The 17,033-nt window shown below is 36.0% G+C and overlaps 1 protein-coding gene across 1 annotated transcript in view; it reads left to right on the forward strand.

The window, feature by feature from the left end:
* Positions 1-17,033, forward strand: part of LOC133659242 (dachshund homolog 1-like) — a 254,149-nt gene that overhangs the window by 151,443 nt on the left and 85,673 nt on the right. The window contains exons 5-7 of the mRNA XM_062061975.1: positions 9,380-9,552; positions 13,706-13,850; positions 13,948-14,079. Of these exons, the coding sequence (XP_061917959.1) occupies positions 9,380-9,552; positions 13,706-13,850; positions 13,948-14,079 (450 nt within the window). The remainder of the gene's footprint in view (positions 1-9,379; positions 9,553-13,705; positions 13,851-13,947; positions 14,080-17,033) is intronic.

The raw sequence follows: 17,033 nt of genomic DNA on the forward strand, positions 1-17,033 counted from the left end.
TCGTGTGTACCAATCAGATGGTTGTGTGGGTGGGACAATGCTGCGTGTGTACCAATCAGATGGTTGTATGGGTGGGACAATGCTGCGTGTGTACCAATCAGATGGTTGTATAGGTGGGACAATGCTGCGTGCTGAGACAGAGGCAGCCGCAGAAGGAGCAAAGCAACTTGTTAAGCCTTTGCAGCTAAAGTTAGCTTTAGCTTAGAAACTCGTTCGGTACACCCCCGTACCGAACCGAAAGCCCCGTACCGAAACGGTTCAATACAAAACACATAACGTTACACCCCTAGCAGATACAAATGAAACATTCATGTTTTTGTGTAATGATGACAACGTATGCTAACGCGGACGATTGACTAGTTGATGGTTGATGGTTTTCTTTTCAAATGTTCGTTCATAGCCGTTGTGCTGCTATGATAGGCCATTTCCGCTCGACACTGTGCATACAACAACATTATTAGGCTGTGTATTGAAATACTCCCACACTTTTGACGACTTTTGGCGTGCGTTTTTCCCCTCGCTCGCACAGTCTGCTTTGCGCTCCGCCATGACGGTAGTGTGACGTAATTATGCGACGCGTCGACGCACAAAAACGGCGTCGACGTATTTACATAACCGATGACGTCGACTACGTCGACGCGTCGTTTCAGCCTTAAAACACCGGCTGTGTTGTGTTGCTGACTTCCCTCGCAAAATACTCCGCTTCGCGCCGACAACTTTCTTCTTTGCTTGCTCAGCTTCTTTCTCCATCCATCTGGGGAGGGGGTCCAGACTGAGGCCAAGGGGAAAAAAAGCTCATAGCCATAGCACACATAAGCATGTGTGTAAGAGGGAAACATCAAAGGACATTAAAAGAGAAAAGCTGTGGTGTTCCATGCCATCGTCTGCTGGGGTGGGGGTAGCATGGCCAGATAGAGGAGCAGACCCAACAAAGCAACCAAGAGAGCCGACTCCACCCTCGGCCGCCCACTAACTCTCGGCCAGTGTCCAGTCCGCATGGATGAGACCGAGGTGTCCGATACCTGCTCATTCAGCCAAGACACCGTGAAGCCAGTCCGTCCCGGTGCTCAGTGCCAGCTCTGCAGCCCTGTCTCTTCATCCACATCTCCTCCAGTCTCTCCAAACGGACTCTGGTGTGGCAGAGACCCAGCAGCTGGTCTCCATGGCCAAAAGGCTCCCGGGAGGCAGAAGCCTCAAAGAAGCACCGCAGAAGTCAGGAAAGTGTCACACAGACCCGAAGGGTCCCGAACCAAATGGCAAAAAGAATAAAACCACATAAAGAACAGAGGGAAACATCAGGAACACAAAAGGATGACTGTGGGGGGGCGTGGCCTGCGGACCTGCAGCGAAGCGGGGTGTCTCAGGATCGGCTTCGAGATTAGCGACAGGTGCGTAGATGACACAGCTGTGAGTGTTTGTCTGATCAGCTGTCGCTCTGTTAAAGGCAGCAGTGGGGAAGGAGAGGAGGTGGTTGATGGTGGAGAGCGAGAGCGAGAGAGATTGTAACATGGCTGAAAAGCACAAGAAGGACAACTTATTGAAAAATAAATCATTGTTCACAAAGGTGAACACGGCTGTCATGTCCGTCATTGGTGGTCCAGAGAACCCGGAGGAGCAAGACCTCCACAATTTGGCGCCCAACGTGGATGGACCACCGGAGGCGGGGGAGGAAGATCCCCTGTTGGTTCTCTTCCTCTTGCGCTTCTGCCTCTGCTTCTGGCTCTCCAACTCCTTCTTCTCCCCCCTCGTTCTTGGCTGCCGCCCTTTTACACACTTGGAGGAGATTACCCAATTGTGCCCAGGTGGGCGATCCATGCACCTGATATCTGTTACGGCGTCCATCCCGGCGCGCCCCGCCTCGCCGCTGGCCCACCGGCCACGCCTCCTCGCCGCCATCTTTGGGTCGGCCCCGGCGTGCCCCGCCTCGCTGTAGGTCTGCCGGCCACGCCTCCCCACAATGACACAAAAGCACAGAGCTCCTGCAGTCACTACAGCGGCGCCATCTTGGAAAAAAATATTATTTTTATTCCATCCATCCATTTTCTACCGCTTGTCCCTTTTGGGGTCGCGGAGCCTATCTCAGCCTATCTCAGCTGCATTTGGGCGGAAGGCGGTGTACACCCTGGACAAGTCGCCACTTTTATTAGGGACCGATGTCCCTTTGTAGCGTTTTATTATTATTATACCGCCGCCTCTTTGAGCTGTAATTCATAACATGCTTCAAAACTCACCAAATTGGACTGACACATCAGGACTGGCGAAAATTGCGATCTAATCAAAAAACCAAACCCCAAAACTCAAAATTTGCGCTCTAGCGCCCTCTAGGAAGAAAACACAGACAAAACTGCCTCTAACTCCCAGTAGGATTGTCGTAGACACATGAAACAAAAACCTCAATGTAGGTCTCACTTAGACCTATATTTCATACACTGACAACCCCCAGCTAAAATCAACAGGAAGTTTGCAATTCCCCCTTCAAAATAAAAGTTGTGTAAAAACAGTCACCTTTTTTCAAACATTATCTCCTCTGAGCGTGTTTGTCGTGTCGGCTTCAAACTAGCACAGAACAGAGATTGAACCATTCTGATTAAAAGTTGATGAAAGAGTTTTAATTACTGCTCCGTTTTGGATTTTATGAGCCCTCAAAGAACCGCTGCTGCGCTGCTGCCGTCTCAAGATGGCCGCACCCTGCTCGGACAAAACTGCCTCTAACTCCCAGTAGGAATGTCAGAGACACATGAAACAAAAACCTCTATGTAGGTCTCACTTAGACCTAGATTTCATACACTGACAACCCCCAGCTGAAATCAACAGGAAGTTTGCAATTCCCCCTTCAAAACAAAAGTTGTGTAAAAACAGTCACCTTTTTTCAAACATTATCTCCTCTGAGCGCGTTTGTCGTGTCGGCTTCAAACTAGCACAGGAGAGAGATTGAACCCTTCTGATTAAAAGTTGATGAAAGAGTTTTAATTACTGCTCCGTTTTGGATTTTATGAGCCCTCAAAGAACCGCTGCTGCGCTGCTGCCGTCTCAAGATGGCCGCACCCTGCTCGGACAAAACTGCCTCTAACTCCCAGTAGGAATGTCAGAGACACATGAAACGAAAACCTCAATGTAGGTCTCACTTAGACCTAGATTTCATACACTGACAACCCCCAGCTGAAATCAACAGGAAGTTTGCAATTCCCCCTTCAAAACAAAAGTTGTGTAAAAACAGTCACCTTTTTTCAAACATTATCTCCTCTGAGCGCGTTTGTCGTGTCGGCTTCAAACTAGCACAGGAGAGAGATTGAACCCTTCTGATTAAAAGTTGATGAAAGAGTTTTAATTACTGCTCCGTTTTGGATTTTATGAGCCCTCAAAGAACCGCTGCTGCGCTGCTGCCGTCTCAAGATGGCCGCACCCTGCTCGGACAAAACTGCCTCTAACTCCCAGTAGGAATGTCAGAGACACATGAAACGAAAACCTCAATGTAGGTCTCACTTAGACCTAGATTTCATACACTGACAACCCCCAGCTAAAATCAACAGGAAGTTTGCCATTCCCCATTCAATACAAAAGCTTCTCTCCATTCGCAATACATTAGAGTCTCAAGATGGCCGCACTCTGCTCAGACAAAACTGCCTCTAACTCCCAGTAGGAATGTCAAAGACACATGAAACAAAAACCCCTATGTAGGTCTCACTTAGACCTATATTTCATACACTGACAACCTCCAGCTAAAATCAACAGGAAGTTTGCAATTCCCCCTTCAAAATAAAAGTTGTGTAAAAACAGTCACCTTTTTTCAAACATTATCTCCTCTGAGCGCGTTTGTCGTGTCGGCTTCAAACTAGCACAGAATAGAGATTGAACCATTCTGATTAAAAGTTGATGAAAGAGTTTTAATTACTGCTCCGGTTTGGATTTTATGAGCCCTCAAAGAACCGCTGCTGCGCTGCTGCCGTCTCAAGATGGCCGCACCCTGCTCGGACAAAACTGCCTCTAACTCCCAGTAGGAATGTCAGAGACACATGAAACAAAAACCTCAATGTAGGTCTCACTTAGACCTATATTTCATACACTGACAACCCCCAGCTAAAATCAACAGGACGTTTGCCATTCCCCATTCAATACAAAAGCTTCTCTCCATTCGCAATACATCAGAGTCTCAAGATGGCGCCACCCTGCTCAGACAAAACTGCCTCTAACTCCCAGTAGGAATGTCAAAGACACATGAAACAAAAACCTCTATGTAGGTCTCACTTAGACCTATATTTCAAACACTGACAACCCCTAGCTAAAATCAACAGGAAGTTTGCAATTCCCCCTTCAATACAAAAGATGGCTAAAAAAAACTTCCCTCTCCTCAGCCACTTCCACCAGCTCTTCCCGGGGGATCCCGAGGCGCTCCCAGGCCTGCTGAAGAGACATAGTCTCTTCAGCGTGTCCTGGGTCTTCCTCGTGGTCTCCTACCGGTCCCGTCCATCGCTGCTTGCAGCTTTAATTATTATAATTATAAGTATTATTACCATTCGTGTCAGGAATCGTTGAAAAACATTCAATCTGATTGGGGTTTTTTTTTTACGTCAGCCACTCCTGACGTAGCCGCCTTTTGTAACCACGCTGTTACCGAGGGCCGTTTGAATTCACTCCCTTCGTCCTCGCCCATTCTCATCTTTGCTTAGCCAGCCGTGACATGGCGCAACAGCATAATGGCTGAGCTGTTTATGTCGGTATTAAGTGATTTGTAGTTTTAATGTCGGCAAATAGGAGCGCACCTTTGCGGGCTCCCTCAGGCTTACTTCGGGTAAATTACTCCGAGCGTTCTGTTTACGCCCTTGTGGAGGCGGCCGGGAGGAGCAGGAAGGGGGCTGGTGGGAATTCGCCTCTTAAACGTCTGCATCCGAGATACGCCAGCAGTTTTGTTCCAGTCTAAAGGAAATCTTCAGGAATTTGTGGGGGGAAGTGAAGTTCTGCGTCCCTATTCCGACAGTCCTGTATTTTACTATCAAAATAGCGACATTTCTGAGAGTTGTACGCGTGTTTTTATAAAGGTGTCAAACTCATTTTAGCTCACATGGAGGACTATTAAAACCATGGCATTAAAACTAAAAAAATAAAGACAACTTCAGATTGTTTTCTTTGTCTTATTTTGGCCAAAAATAGAACAAACACATTCTGAAAATATTACAATAAAATTACAGAAAAAAAGCGGTAAAGTTTAGATCCATGAAGGAAAGAAGAAAGTGAATGAATGTTTATAACTGAATAGATTTACATATGCATAACAATTTGTTTACTTTTAATTTATTTTTTTAATGAATTAAGTAACGTTTATGACAACCTTTTTCCAAAAGACAATATAGAATGTGAGATATAACAGGATATTCATCATTTGTTTTCAAAAAGGTTACAAAAAAGTGGAACCCCAAATGTTTACCATGGGGCCCCATTTTTATGACTTGATGGGGTCCCTGGGACCCCATTTTGAAAATTCCTAGCGCCAACACTGATGGAGTATTGGTGCGTGCAAAAACAGCAGCAGGCGGCTGTGGCCTGCGGGCCAGTTTTAATACTAAATCAATACTAAATCAAATATCTACACAGCCCCTAAAGGGACATGGGGGAATTGTTATTTTTTATCATTTGTATTTTATTTTTATTTTTTTTTAGACATGTATCTCGTGCGCACGAGAAACTTTTTATGAAGTTATAAAAAAAATAAAAATAAAATTTGAATGTTTTAATTTTTTTTTAGACATGTATCTCGTGCGCACGAGAAACTTTTTATAAAGTTATAATAAAAATAAAATTTGAATGTTTTCTTTTTTTTAGACATGTATCTCGTGCGCACGAGAAACTTTTTATAAAGTTATAAAAAAAAATGTTTTAAATTTGAATTTTTTTACTTTTTATTTTTTTAGACATGTATCTCGTGCGCAAGAGAAATTATTAAAAAATATATAATTTTTTATTTAGTGGGACATCTCAACGCTTCAGGCAGTGAATCTCAAACTGTTGTACGCCAAAGAGTCGCTTAATTAAATATTCAAACACAGCGTTACTGTTCAAAGTGTGTGGAATGTCAATGGGGCCCAAAAATATTAACACTTATCAAATAATGTCAATCATTTTGCAACGCAGTCTGCGGAAAATGATGGAAAGCGCCACTCTACCTACGACTGACGCTGTGGTCAAAGTCGGAATTGCCACAAAACACATGTTGGCGGCAATTGGTCACGTCACATGTGTCAGGTAAACCGTGACGAATGAGGCCATACTGTAGTAAGTCTAGACCCCCTCATTGTACTAAAAATAAGTGGTAATTGATATACAAGGTGCTGCTTGAAATTGTGCGATAATACTCGACTTCCGAGGGCGCGCCGCCTTCTTTCTTATGGAAATGGAGAGAGGAGTTCTTTCACTTCCAAGCCGTGTCCTTCCCTTTCGAGGCGTCTCCATGCGGGTTTCCTCGCACCCGTTTGGCCCACTGATGTTCAGTCAGGGGAAGGAAAAAAAAAAACCCGAAGGGTTGCTGCTGTTGTTTGTTTTTTATTACTTTGAACACGTCCGCCAAGTGAGAGGGAGAAGAAGGAAAAAAAATCTCAATCAGATCCGATGAGGTTTTCTTGAAAGCGGGCGCAGGACTAGCGCGTTTTGATCCCCGCCGCTCAAAGTCCCACATGGCGGCACGGACGACGCCCGCGCCTAACTTTGACTTTCCGTCTGCACTTTGAAACTACGTTTTTAGTTGTGGTAAAAAAATAAGTAAAAATGTAGTTACAAGCTAGCTTAACTTTGATGGTAGGTGCGTGTTTTTTATTTTTATTTTATTCTTTCTTTACTCTTATACGATTTTTAGTTGTGGTAAAAAATAAGGTAAAAATTTAGTAACAAGCTAGCTTAACTTTGATCAACCATCAAAGTTAAGCTAGCTTGTTACTAAATGTTTACCTTATTTTTTACCACAACTAAAAATCGTATAAGAGTTTAAAAAATTAAAAATAAAAAAACACGCACCTACCATCAAAGTTAAGCTAGCTTGTTACTAAATTTTTACCTTATTTTTTTACCACAACTTTAGTTTTTTTTTTATTTGTTTTTTTTAACTCTTTTTTTTTTTTTATACCACAACTAAAAATTCATTTTTTTTATTTGTTTTTTTTAACTCTTATTTTTTTTTACCACAGCTAAAAATCGTATAAGTAAAAATTTAATAACAAGCTAGCTTAACTTTGATGGTAGGTGCATGTTTTGTTTTTATTTTGTTTGTTTTTTAACTCTTATACGATATTTAGTTGTGGTAAAAAAAATAAGGTAAAAATGTAGTAACAAGCTAGCTTAACTTTGATGGTAGGGTTTGTTTTTTTTTTTTAATTACTTTTTTTTAACTCTTATTTTTTTTTACCACAACTAAAAATCGTATAAGTAAAAATTTAATAAAAAGCTAGCTTAACTTTGATGGTAGGTGCGTGTTTTTTTGTTGTTTTTTTTTAAACTCTTATACGATTTTTAGTTGTGGTAAAAAATAAGGTAAAAATGTAGTAACAAGCTAGCTTAACTTTAAAGGTAGGTGCGTGTTTTTTTTTTGTTTGTTTTTTGTTTTTTTTAACTCTTATACGATTTTTTGTTGTAATAAAAATATGTTAAAATTTAATAACAAGCTAGCTTAACTTTGATGGTAGGTGCGTGTTTTTTGTTTTTTTTTTGTTTTTAAACTCTTGTACGATTTTTATTTGTGGTTAAAAAAAAAATAAGTAAAAATGTAGATACAAGCTATCTTAACTTTGATGGTAGTGCGTTTTTCATTTATTTAAAAAAAAAAAATTTAAACTCTTATACGATTTTTAGTTGTGGTAAATAAATAACTAAAAATATAGTAACACGCTAGCTTAACTTTGATGGTAGGTGCGTGTTTTTGTTTTGTTTTGTTTTTTTAAACTCTTATATGATTTTTATTTGTGGTAAAAAAAAAACAAGTAAAAATATAGTTACAAGCTAGCTTAACTTTGATGGTAGGTGCATGTTTTTAATTTTTTAATTTTATTTTTTTAACTCTTATACGATTTTTAGGTGGGGTAAAAAAATAAGGTAAAAATGTAGTAACAAGCAAGCTTAACTTTGATGGTAGGGTTTAAAAAAAATTTTTTTTTTTTTTTAACTCTTATATACGATTTTTAGTTGTGGAAAAAAAAAGTAAAAATGTAGTAAAAAGCTAGCTTAACTTTGAAGGTAGGTGCGTGTTTTTTTTGTTTTTTTTTACTCTTATACGATTTTTATTTGTGGTAAAAAAAAAAAATAGGTAAAAATATAGTTACAAGCTAGCTTAACTCTGATGGTAGGTGCATGTTTTTAATTTTATTTTTTTAACTCTTATACGATTTTTAGTTGCGATAAAAATATGTTAAAATGTAATATCAAGCTAGCTTAACTTTGATGGTAGGTGCTTGTTCTTTTTGTGTGTTTTTTTTAAACTTTTATACGATTTTTTGTTGTAATAAAAATACGTTAAAATGTAATAACAAGCTAGCTTAACTTTGATGGTAGGTGCGTGTTTATTTTATTTTTATAAATTTTTTTAACTCTTATACGATTTTTAGTTGTGATAAAAATATGTTAAAATGTAATAACAAGCTAGCTTAACTTTGATGGTAGGTGCGTGTTTTTTTTAACTCTTATACAATTTGTAGTTGTGATAAAAATCCATGAAAATGTAATATGTTTAGTCAAAGCCCCCCCGCACCCTCATGCTTCCCCTCCTCAGCTGTGTCTTTATTAGGCTCTCTTTGCCGTTTAAACGTCTTCAATTCCCCCCAATTAGGCGTCCGTCGGCAGACTGCAATTGAATTATTTAAAAGATTTGATAGCGTCTGATGGAATAATGTGTGTTAATGCATGAAAGGGGCAGAAAAGGCTTTTTATTATGCCGACTGAAAGTCCATTTCTGGCTCTCTTTCGGCTGATATAATTAGCCGTGTTTGTGGCGCTTTAACGAGTCATTGGCGGCTTTCAAGGTTTTTTCATATTTAAATATTGAGACCATTTCCATAATATCACAGCGTAATTGATTCCTTTTTATTGCTGAGTAAACTTTGCTCTGTGAACCATTGTGTGTATAGTTTTTAATCCCCCCTTTCTTTATTATTATTGCGTTCTATTATTAACGTGCCGCCGTAAAACATTTATGCGTGTTATGTTAACATGGAGAATGATTCCCCTCCAGTAGATGTAAAGCTTTACTGTTATTGGACTTTTTAAGGGGGATATCTCAAGGGTGGGAGCCGCTAAATCGGCGAATTAACGGCGTCTCTTCGCCGAGTTCCCGAAGTTTGTCCCCTCTCGGCCGTCATACGCGTCGTTGACTAACCAACGACCTCTCGCTCCTTCTTTTGCGCAGGCCTGGAGCTCCCCTTCATGATGATGCCCCACCCCCTGATCCCCGTCAGCCTGCCGCCGGCCTCCGTCACCATGGCGATGAGCCAGATGAACCACCTCAGCACCATCGCCAACATGGCCGCCGCCGCCCACAGCCAGAGCCTGCCCTCGAGGATGGTCACCTCTGTCATCAAGGTATCTTCCGATGCAGAACGCACCTCCGCCAAGGTTATAGTTGCATCGCTAACGCGAGCGGTTCAGTGCAGCAGCTTGACAAAAACAAGCAGACAAAATACAGAAACTGTGAGCTGGATTTTTTTTTAATTTATTTTTTACTCTTATATGATATTTAGTTGTAAAAGTAAAAATTTAGTAACAAGCTATCTTAACTTTGATGGTAGGTGCGTGTTTTATTTATTTATTTATTTTTTAACTCTTATACGATTTTTATTTGTGGTAAAAAAAAATAGTAAAAATGTAGTTACAAGCTAGCTTAACTTTGATGGTAGGTGCGTGTTTTTTATTTTTATTTTTATTTTTTACTCTTACAAGATTTTTAGTTGTGGTAAAAAAATAAGTAGAAACAAGCTATCTTAACTTTGATGGTAGGTGTGTTGTTTTTTTTGTTTGTTTTTTATTCTTATACAATTTTTAGTTGTGGTAAAAAATAAAAAAAAAAGTAAAAATGTAGTTACAAGCCATCTTAACTTTGATGTTAGGTGCGTTTTTATTTTTTTATTTTTTTTTAACTCTTATACGATATTTAGTTGTGGTAAAAAAATAAATAAAATGTAGTAACAAGCTAGCTTAACTTTGATGGTAGGTGCGTGTTTGTTTGTTTTTTTGGTTTTTTTTTTACTCTTATACGATTTTTAGTTGTGGTAAAAAAATAAGTAAAAATATAGTAACAAACTATCTTAACTTGGATGGTAGGTGCATGTTTTTAATTTTTTTAATTTTTATTTTTTTTACTCTTATTCGATTTTTAGTTGTGGTAAAAAAATAAGTAAAAATTTAGTAAAAAGCTAGCTTAATTTTATGGTAGGTGCGTGTTTTTATTATTTATTTATTTTTAAACTCTTATACTATTTTTAGTTGTGGTAAAAAATAAGTAAAAATGTAGTTACAAGCCATCTTAACTTTGATGGTAGGTGCGTGTTTTTTATTTATTTTTATTTTTTTACTCTTATACGATTTTTAGTTGTGGTAAAACAATAAGTAGTAACAAGCTAGCTTAACTTTGATAGTAGGTGCGTTGTTTTTTTAAAAAAAATTTAATTCTTGTACGATTTATAGTTGTGGTAAAACAATATGTAAAAATTTAGTAAAAAGCTAACTTAATTTGATGGTAGGTGCGTGGTTTTTTTGGTTGTTTTTTTTTATCTCTTATATACGATTTTTAGTTGTGGTAAAAAATAAGTAAAAATGTAGTCACAAGCTAGCTTAACTTTGAAGGTAGGTGCATGTTTTTAATTTTTTAATTGTATTTTTTAACTCTTGTACGATTTTTAGTTGTGGTAAAAAAAAATAAGTAAAAATGTTGTTACAAGCTAGCTTAACTTTGATGGGAGGTGCATGTTTTATTTATTTTAATTTTTTTTAATTTTTTAACTCTTATACGATTTTTAGTTGTTGTAAAAAATAAGTAAAAATGTAGTTACAAACTATCTAAACTTTGATGGTAGGTGCATGTTTTTTATTTTAATTTAAAAAAATGTTTTACTCTTATTCGATTTTTAGTTGTGGTAAAAAAATAAGTAAACGTTGATAGTAGGTGCGTTTTTTTTTGTTTTTGTTTTTTTTATTCTTATACGATTTTTAGTAGAAGTAAAAATGTAGTTAAAAGCTAGTTTAACTTTGATGGTAGGTGCGTGGTTTTTTTTAGTTTTTTTTTTTAAATTCTTGTACGATTTTTAGTTGTGATAAAAATACCTTAAAATGTAATGACAAGCTAGCTTAACTTTGATTGTAGGTGCGTGTTTTTTATTTTTTAATTCTTATACGATTTTTAGTTGTGGTAAAAAAAACAAGTAAAAATGTAGTAACAAGCTAGCTTAACTTTGATTAGTTGGTGCGTTTTTTTTTGTTTTGTTTTTTATTCTTATACGATTTTTAGTTGTGGTAAAAAAAAACAAGTAAAAATGTAGTAACAAGCTAACTTAACATTGATGGCAGGTGCGTGTTTTTTATTTTTATTTTTATTTTTTTAACTCTTATACTATTTTTAGTTGTAATAAAAATACGTTAAAATGTAAAAACAAGCTAGCTTAACTTTGATGGTAGGTGCGTGTTTTTTTTATTTTTATTTTTTGTTTTTTTAATTCTTCTACGATTTTTAGTTGTGGTAAAAAAAATAAGTAAAAATGTAGTAACAAGCTAGCTTAACTTTGATTAGTTGGTGCGTTTTTTTTGTTTTGTTTTTTATTCTTATACGATTTTTAGTTGTGGTAAAAAAAAATTAAAATGTAGTAACAAGCTAGCTTAACTTTGATGGCAGGTGCGTGTTTTTTATTTTTATTTTTTGAATTTTTTTAACTCTTATACTTTTTTTAGTTGTAATAAAAATATGTTAAAATGTAAAAACAAGCTAGCTTAACTTTGATGGTAGGTGCGTGTTTTTTTTATTTTTATTTTTATTTTTTTTTATTCTTCTACAATTTTTAGTTGTGGTAAAAAAAATAAGTAAAAATGTACTAACAAGCTAGCTTAACTTTGATTAGTTGGTGCGTTTTTTTTTGTTTTTTTTTTATTCTATACGATTTTTAGTTGTGGTAAAAAAAAACAAGTAAAAATGTAGAAACAAGCTAACTTAACATTGATGGCAGGTGCGTGTTTTTTATTTTTATTTTTTTAACTCTAATACTATTTTTAGTTGTAATAAAAATACGTTAAAATATAAAAACAAGCTAGCTTAAATTTGATGGTAGGTGCGTGTTTTTTTTATTTTTATTTTTCGTTTTTTTAATTCTTCTACGATTTTTAGTTGTGGTAAAAAAAAATAAGTAAAAATGTAGTAACAAGCTAGCTAAAATTTGATTAGTTGGTGCGTTTTTTTTTGTTTTGTTTATTATTCTTATACGATTTTTAGTTGTGGTAAAAAAAAATTAAAATGTAGTAACAAGCTAGCTTAACTTTAATGGTAGGTGCGTGTTTTTTATTTTTATTTTTTGAATTTTTTTAACTCTTATACTTTTTTTAGTTGTAATAAAAATATGTTAAAATGTAAAAACAAGCTAGCTTAACTTTGATGGTAGGTGCGTGTTTTTTTTATTTTTATTTTTTGTTTTTTTTATTCTTATACGATTTTTAGTTGTGGTAAAAAAAACAAGTAAAAATGTAGTAACAAGCTAGCTTAACTTTGATTAGTTGGTGCGTTTTTTTTTGTTTTGTTTTTTATTCTTATACGATTTTTAGTTGTGTTAAAAAAAAACAAGTAAAAATGTAGTAACAAGCTAGCTTAACTTTGATTAGTTGGTGCGTTTTTTTTATTTTTATTTTTTGAATTTTTTTAAACTCTTATACTATTTTTAGTTGTGGTAAAAAAAATAAGTAAAAATGTAGTTACAAGCTAGCTTAACTTTGATGGTAGGTGCGTGTTTTTTATTTGTATTTATTTTTTTATTCTTATACGATTTTTAGTTGTGGTAAAAAAAATAAGTAAAAATGTAGTAACAAGCTAGCTTAACTTTGATTAGTTGGTGCGTTTTTTTTTGTTTTGTTTTTTATTCTTATACGATTTTTAGTTGTGTTAAAAAAAACCAAGTAAAAATGTAGTAACAAGCTAGCTTAACTTTGATTAGTTGGTGCGTTTTTTTTATTTGTATTTTTTGAATTTTTTTAACTCTTATACTATTTTTACTTGTAATAAAAATACGTTAAAATGTAAAAACAAGCTTGCTTAACTTTGATGGTAGGTGCGTGTCGGCGATTTTCTTGCTTTCAAAGTGCTGACTTAGCGTAATTTCCGGAGTAATTTCCTTACATTGTCATGATACATTGACAATCATTGGTACTTTAACTTAACATGTTGCAAAAAAACAGCATAATGTGATGTCAATTTTCAATGTTGCTGTAATTGCTAATGTTTGGTCACACTACATGTTTAAAAAACGCTTTGATTGGCGAGGTTTTGTCCGACCTTCGTGGTTCAATTGCTAAAAAACAACAACCTCAATTGCCTCTCAAAGTGTGAAAACAAATCCTGCTAGTGAACTAAGGTGAAAAAGTAGCATGCTGGGTGGAGACTCCTTAATTAATGCCTGATTGTGGACTTCAAAAATACTGTCGCAAATATGAGCCTAAACTGGATGTTTATATTTTGGATGGTGTGTTGGTGTTGTGGCTGCAGGGTATGCAGGAGCGGATCCCGGACAGTCCCTCCCCCGCCCCGTCCTTGGAGGACCACAGGAGGCCCGGCAGCCACCCGTCGTCCCACCGCAGCAGCAGCGTGTCCAGCTCGCCGGCCCACACAGAAAGCTCCTCGGACAGAATACGTACGTCGACTTCACCACTTTAGCCATTTTGATGTCATTTCTTATAAAAAAAAAAAAAATGACCCTGTCCGTCCCGCATGGTTGTTGTCGTCCTCAGCGCCACACCACAACGGCCTGTCCATGAACCAGGTCCTGCTGGGCTTGTCCCCCAACATGCCGCCCGGGCCTAAGGAGGGAGACTTGGCGCACGACATGAGCCACGAGCTGAAAAGGATGCACGCTGAAAAAGGTCAGTTTGAGTTATGTTGTAAAACTTTCAAAGACATCCATCTTTCCTTCATATTTGCCATAAATCAGGGGTGTCAAAGTAGCGGGATGAGTTTGCAAAGTATAAAAATGAACCTGAAATTTTCGAACGGAATAAACTGCTGTTCTAAATGTGTCCACTAGATGTCGCAATAGCAATTGTTTGTAGATGATGCTACATATGTACAAAATAAAGCACATGATGTTAGTACACCGGTCGAGGAAAATAATCAAACTACATAAATAACATCCTGTCATTTGATTTTGATATCATTTTTTTATCTTGATCAATTTAAAATGAACACCAATGAGTTGACTGATGAACTTTATCACGTCATTTAGTCAGAAAATATAAATAACGACGCAACATGTAAGTGTAAAAAAAACAACAACATTATGATTTGTACACTTCCAGAATGTGCTTGTTCTATTTTTAAACAAAGAAAACAATCTAAAGTTGTCTTTAATTTGAAGTTAAGAGCCAAGCGTGTAGGTTTAACAAAGTTTTATTAATGTTTTTAATAGAGATGTCCGATAATATCGGCCTGCCGATATTATTGGCCGATATATGCGTTAAAATGTAATATCGGAAATTATCGGTATCGGTTTTTTTATTTTCGGTATCGTTTTTTTTTTTTTTTTTTTTTTTTTTTTTAAATTAAATCAACATAAAAAACACAAGATACACTTACAATTAGTGCACCAAGCCAAAAAACCTCCCTCCCCCATTCACACTCATTCACACAAAAGGGTTGTTTCTTTCTGTTATCAATATTCTGCTTCCTACATTATATATCAATATATATCAATACAGTCTGCAAGGGATACAGTCCGTAAGCACACATGATTGTGCGTGCTGCTGCTCCACTAATAATACTAACCTTTTTAAGAAGGGACTAAAAAGCCACCTTTTTAGCACAGCTTTTATCTCATTTCTCTGCCTTCTTGTTTTTAAATGCACTGCTTGCTTATCTGTTTTTTTTATCCAGTGCTTTCAGGCTCTTATTTCTACTTTATCTATGTTTCTGTTTTATCTAGTGTGTGTCATGATTCATTTCTATTTTAATTTTTTATAATATATTCTTACTTTCTATTTTTATTTTTAATACTTTGTAGCACTTTGAGATTTTAACAAATGTAAAGTGCGTAACAAATGCAATTCATTATTATTATTATTATTATTAACCTTTAACAGTTAATTTGACAAATTTTCATTCATTACTAGTTTCTACGTAACTGTTTTTATATTGTTGTACTTTCTTTTTTATTCAAGAAATTTTTTTTAATTTATTTATCTTATTTTACTAATTTTTTAAAAAAGTACCTTATCTTCAAATTAGGCATAATAATGTGTTAATTCCACGACTGCATATATCGGTTGATATCGGTATCGGTTGATATCGGTATCGGTAATTAAAGAGTTGGACAATATCGGAATATCGGATATCGGCAAAAAGCCATTATCGGACATCCCTAGTTTTTAAGCAAGATTTTTCCAAATGTTTTTCGGCATGTCGCGACGTTGCCGTCACTCCCAATCCTCTCCCCGGCCGCTTACTGTTAAAGACAACAGATGATTTAGATTAACACGTACCACCCGTGAAATCGAATCACCTGCCAGCTGTGTCTCGCCGTCAGCACGTCAGCCCCGCTGGTGCTCGTCCTCAGTATCCATGGACAGCGGCGGTGACTTTTGCTCCTACAGGCAGCAAAATGAGTTTGACACCCCTGCCATAAATGCTCCAATACAGTATAAAAATATGTATGTATAATTATAATAATATAATATATTATTTATATACATTTATAATATATTTATTATTAATTAAAAATAAATAAAAATTCTTATGTCATTTTACTTTATGCAATAATATTTCATATAATAATATAAATAATAATATAGTAAAACAAAATAATTAATGATCAAGGATGTTGAATTGGATAAATCTTTATTCAACTGCAAAATGAATCTAATGCATGCCAGGTGAAAAACATTGGCAGTCGCAGCTGTGGCTGTAGGCAACCTCTTGATTATTATTTTTTTTTAGCTGCATTTATTTGTCTACCTCGGCATGCACTTTAAATGTTGCTACTCCGATGTCTGTGTGACAATCATGCATGTTACACTTGTTTCTATTATTGCTGACTGAGCAGTTTGCTCCATATCGCTATGACAACAATGGTTCTGTTGTCGCTGTGTGTGCAATACACTTGTTCGTAAAAAAAATAATTACACAAATATTTTTAGCCAAGATAACTTCAGCTATGTGTAAAGGCAAAATGGATCCTCTTTTTTTTTTTTTGGAGGGGATTATTATGTTCTCACTGTCCAGCACTTACAAAGGTAGCGCTTCAGGCTAATTGCTGGATCGGAAGAGGTCAAAAAGTTTGGTCAAATTGACCCGTAACGTGACCTTTTGGGAGGAAAATGAAAGGTGGGGAAATTAATGTGAAAATGGATTAAAAAGGAAGGCAAAAGGTTATATTAAAAGGTTTAATCTCCATGCCATTAGGAAGGCAACGTAAAAGGCGGTTATTTTTGGACTTTTGTTAGATTGTTAGCAGGATTATGCAAAAATGACTTCCGAGGTGTTAATGAAAAATAATAGAGTTTAGCGCATCGGTCAAAAAGAAGCCATTTTAGTGTAAGTTTGTAGAGGTGTTGCTTTTTAGGGATCTTTATTAGTTTGTCATTTAATAATGTCTCAATTTCAGACGTATGCAAAAAGTTGGTATTAATGATCCAAATTAGGGCCACATGGTTCATTCTATTGTTATTATTGTATCAAGTTGTTATTATCTTATTCTTGTTTAATATATATTATATTATTTATTTGTAGTTAACATTTTTTATTCTATTTTTTTGGAAATTGATTTGTAATATTCCCGTTTGAATGTTTCATTCCAATTCTTTTTTTTTTTAACAGTTTTTATCTC

The sequence above is a fragment of the Entelurus aequoreus genome, linkage group LG10, assembly GCF_033978785.1.
Source record: "Entelurus aequoreus isolate RoL-2023_Sb linkage group LG10, RoL_Eaeq_v1.1, whole genome shotgun sequence".
NCBI lineage: Eukaryota > Metazoa > Chordata > Actinopteri > Syngnathiformes > Syngnathidae > Entelurus > Entelurus aequoreus.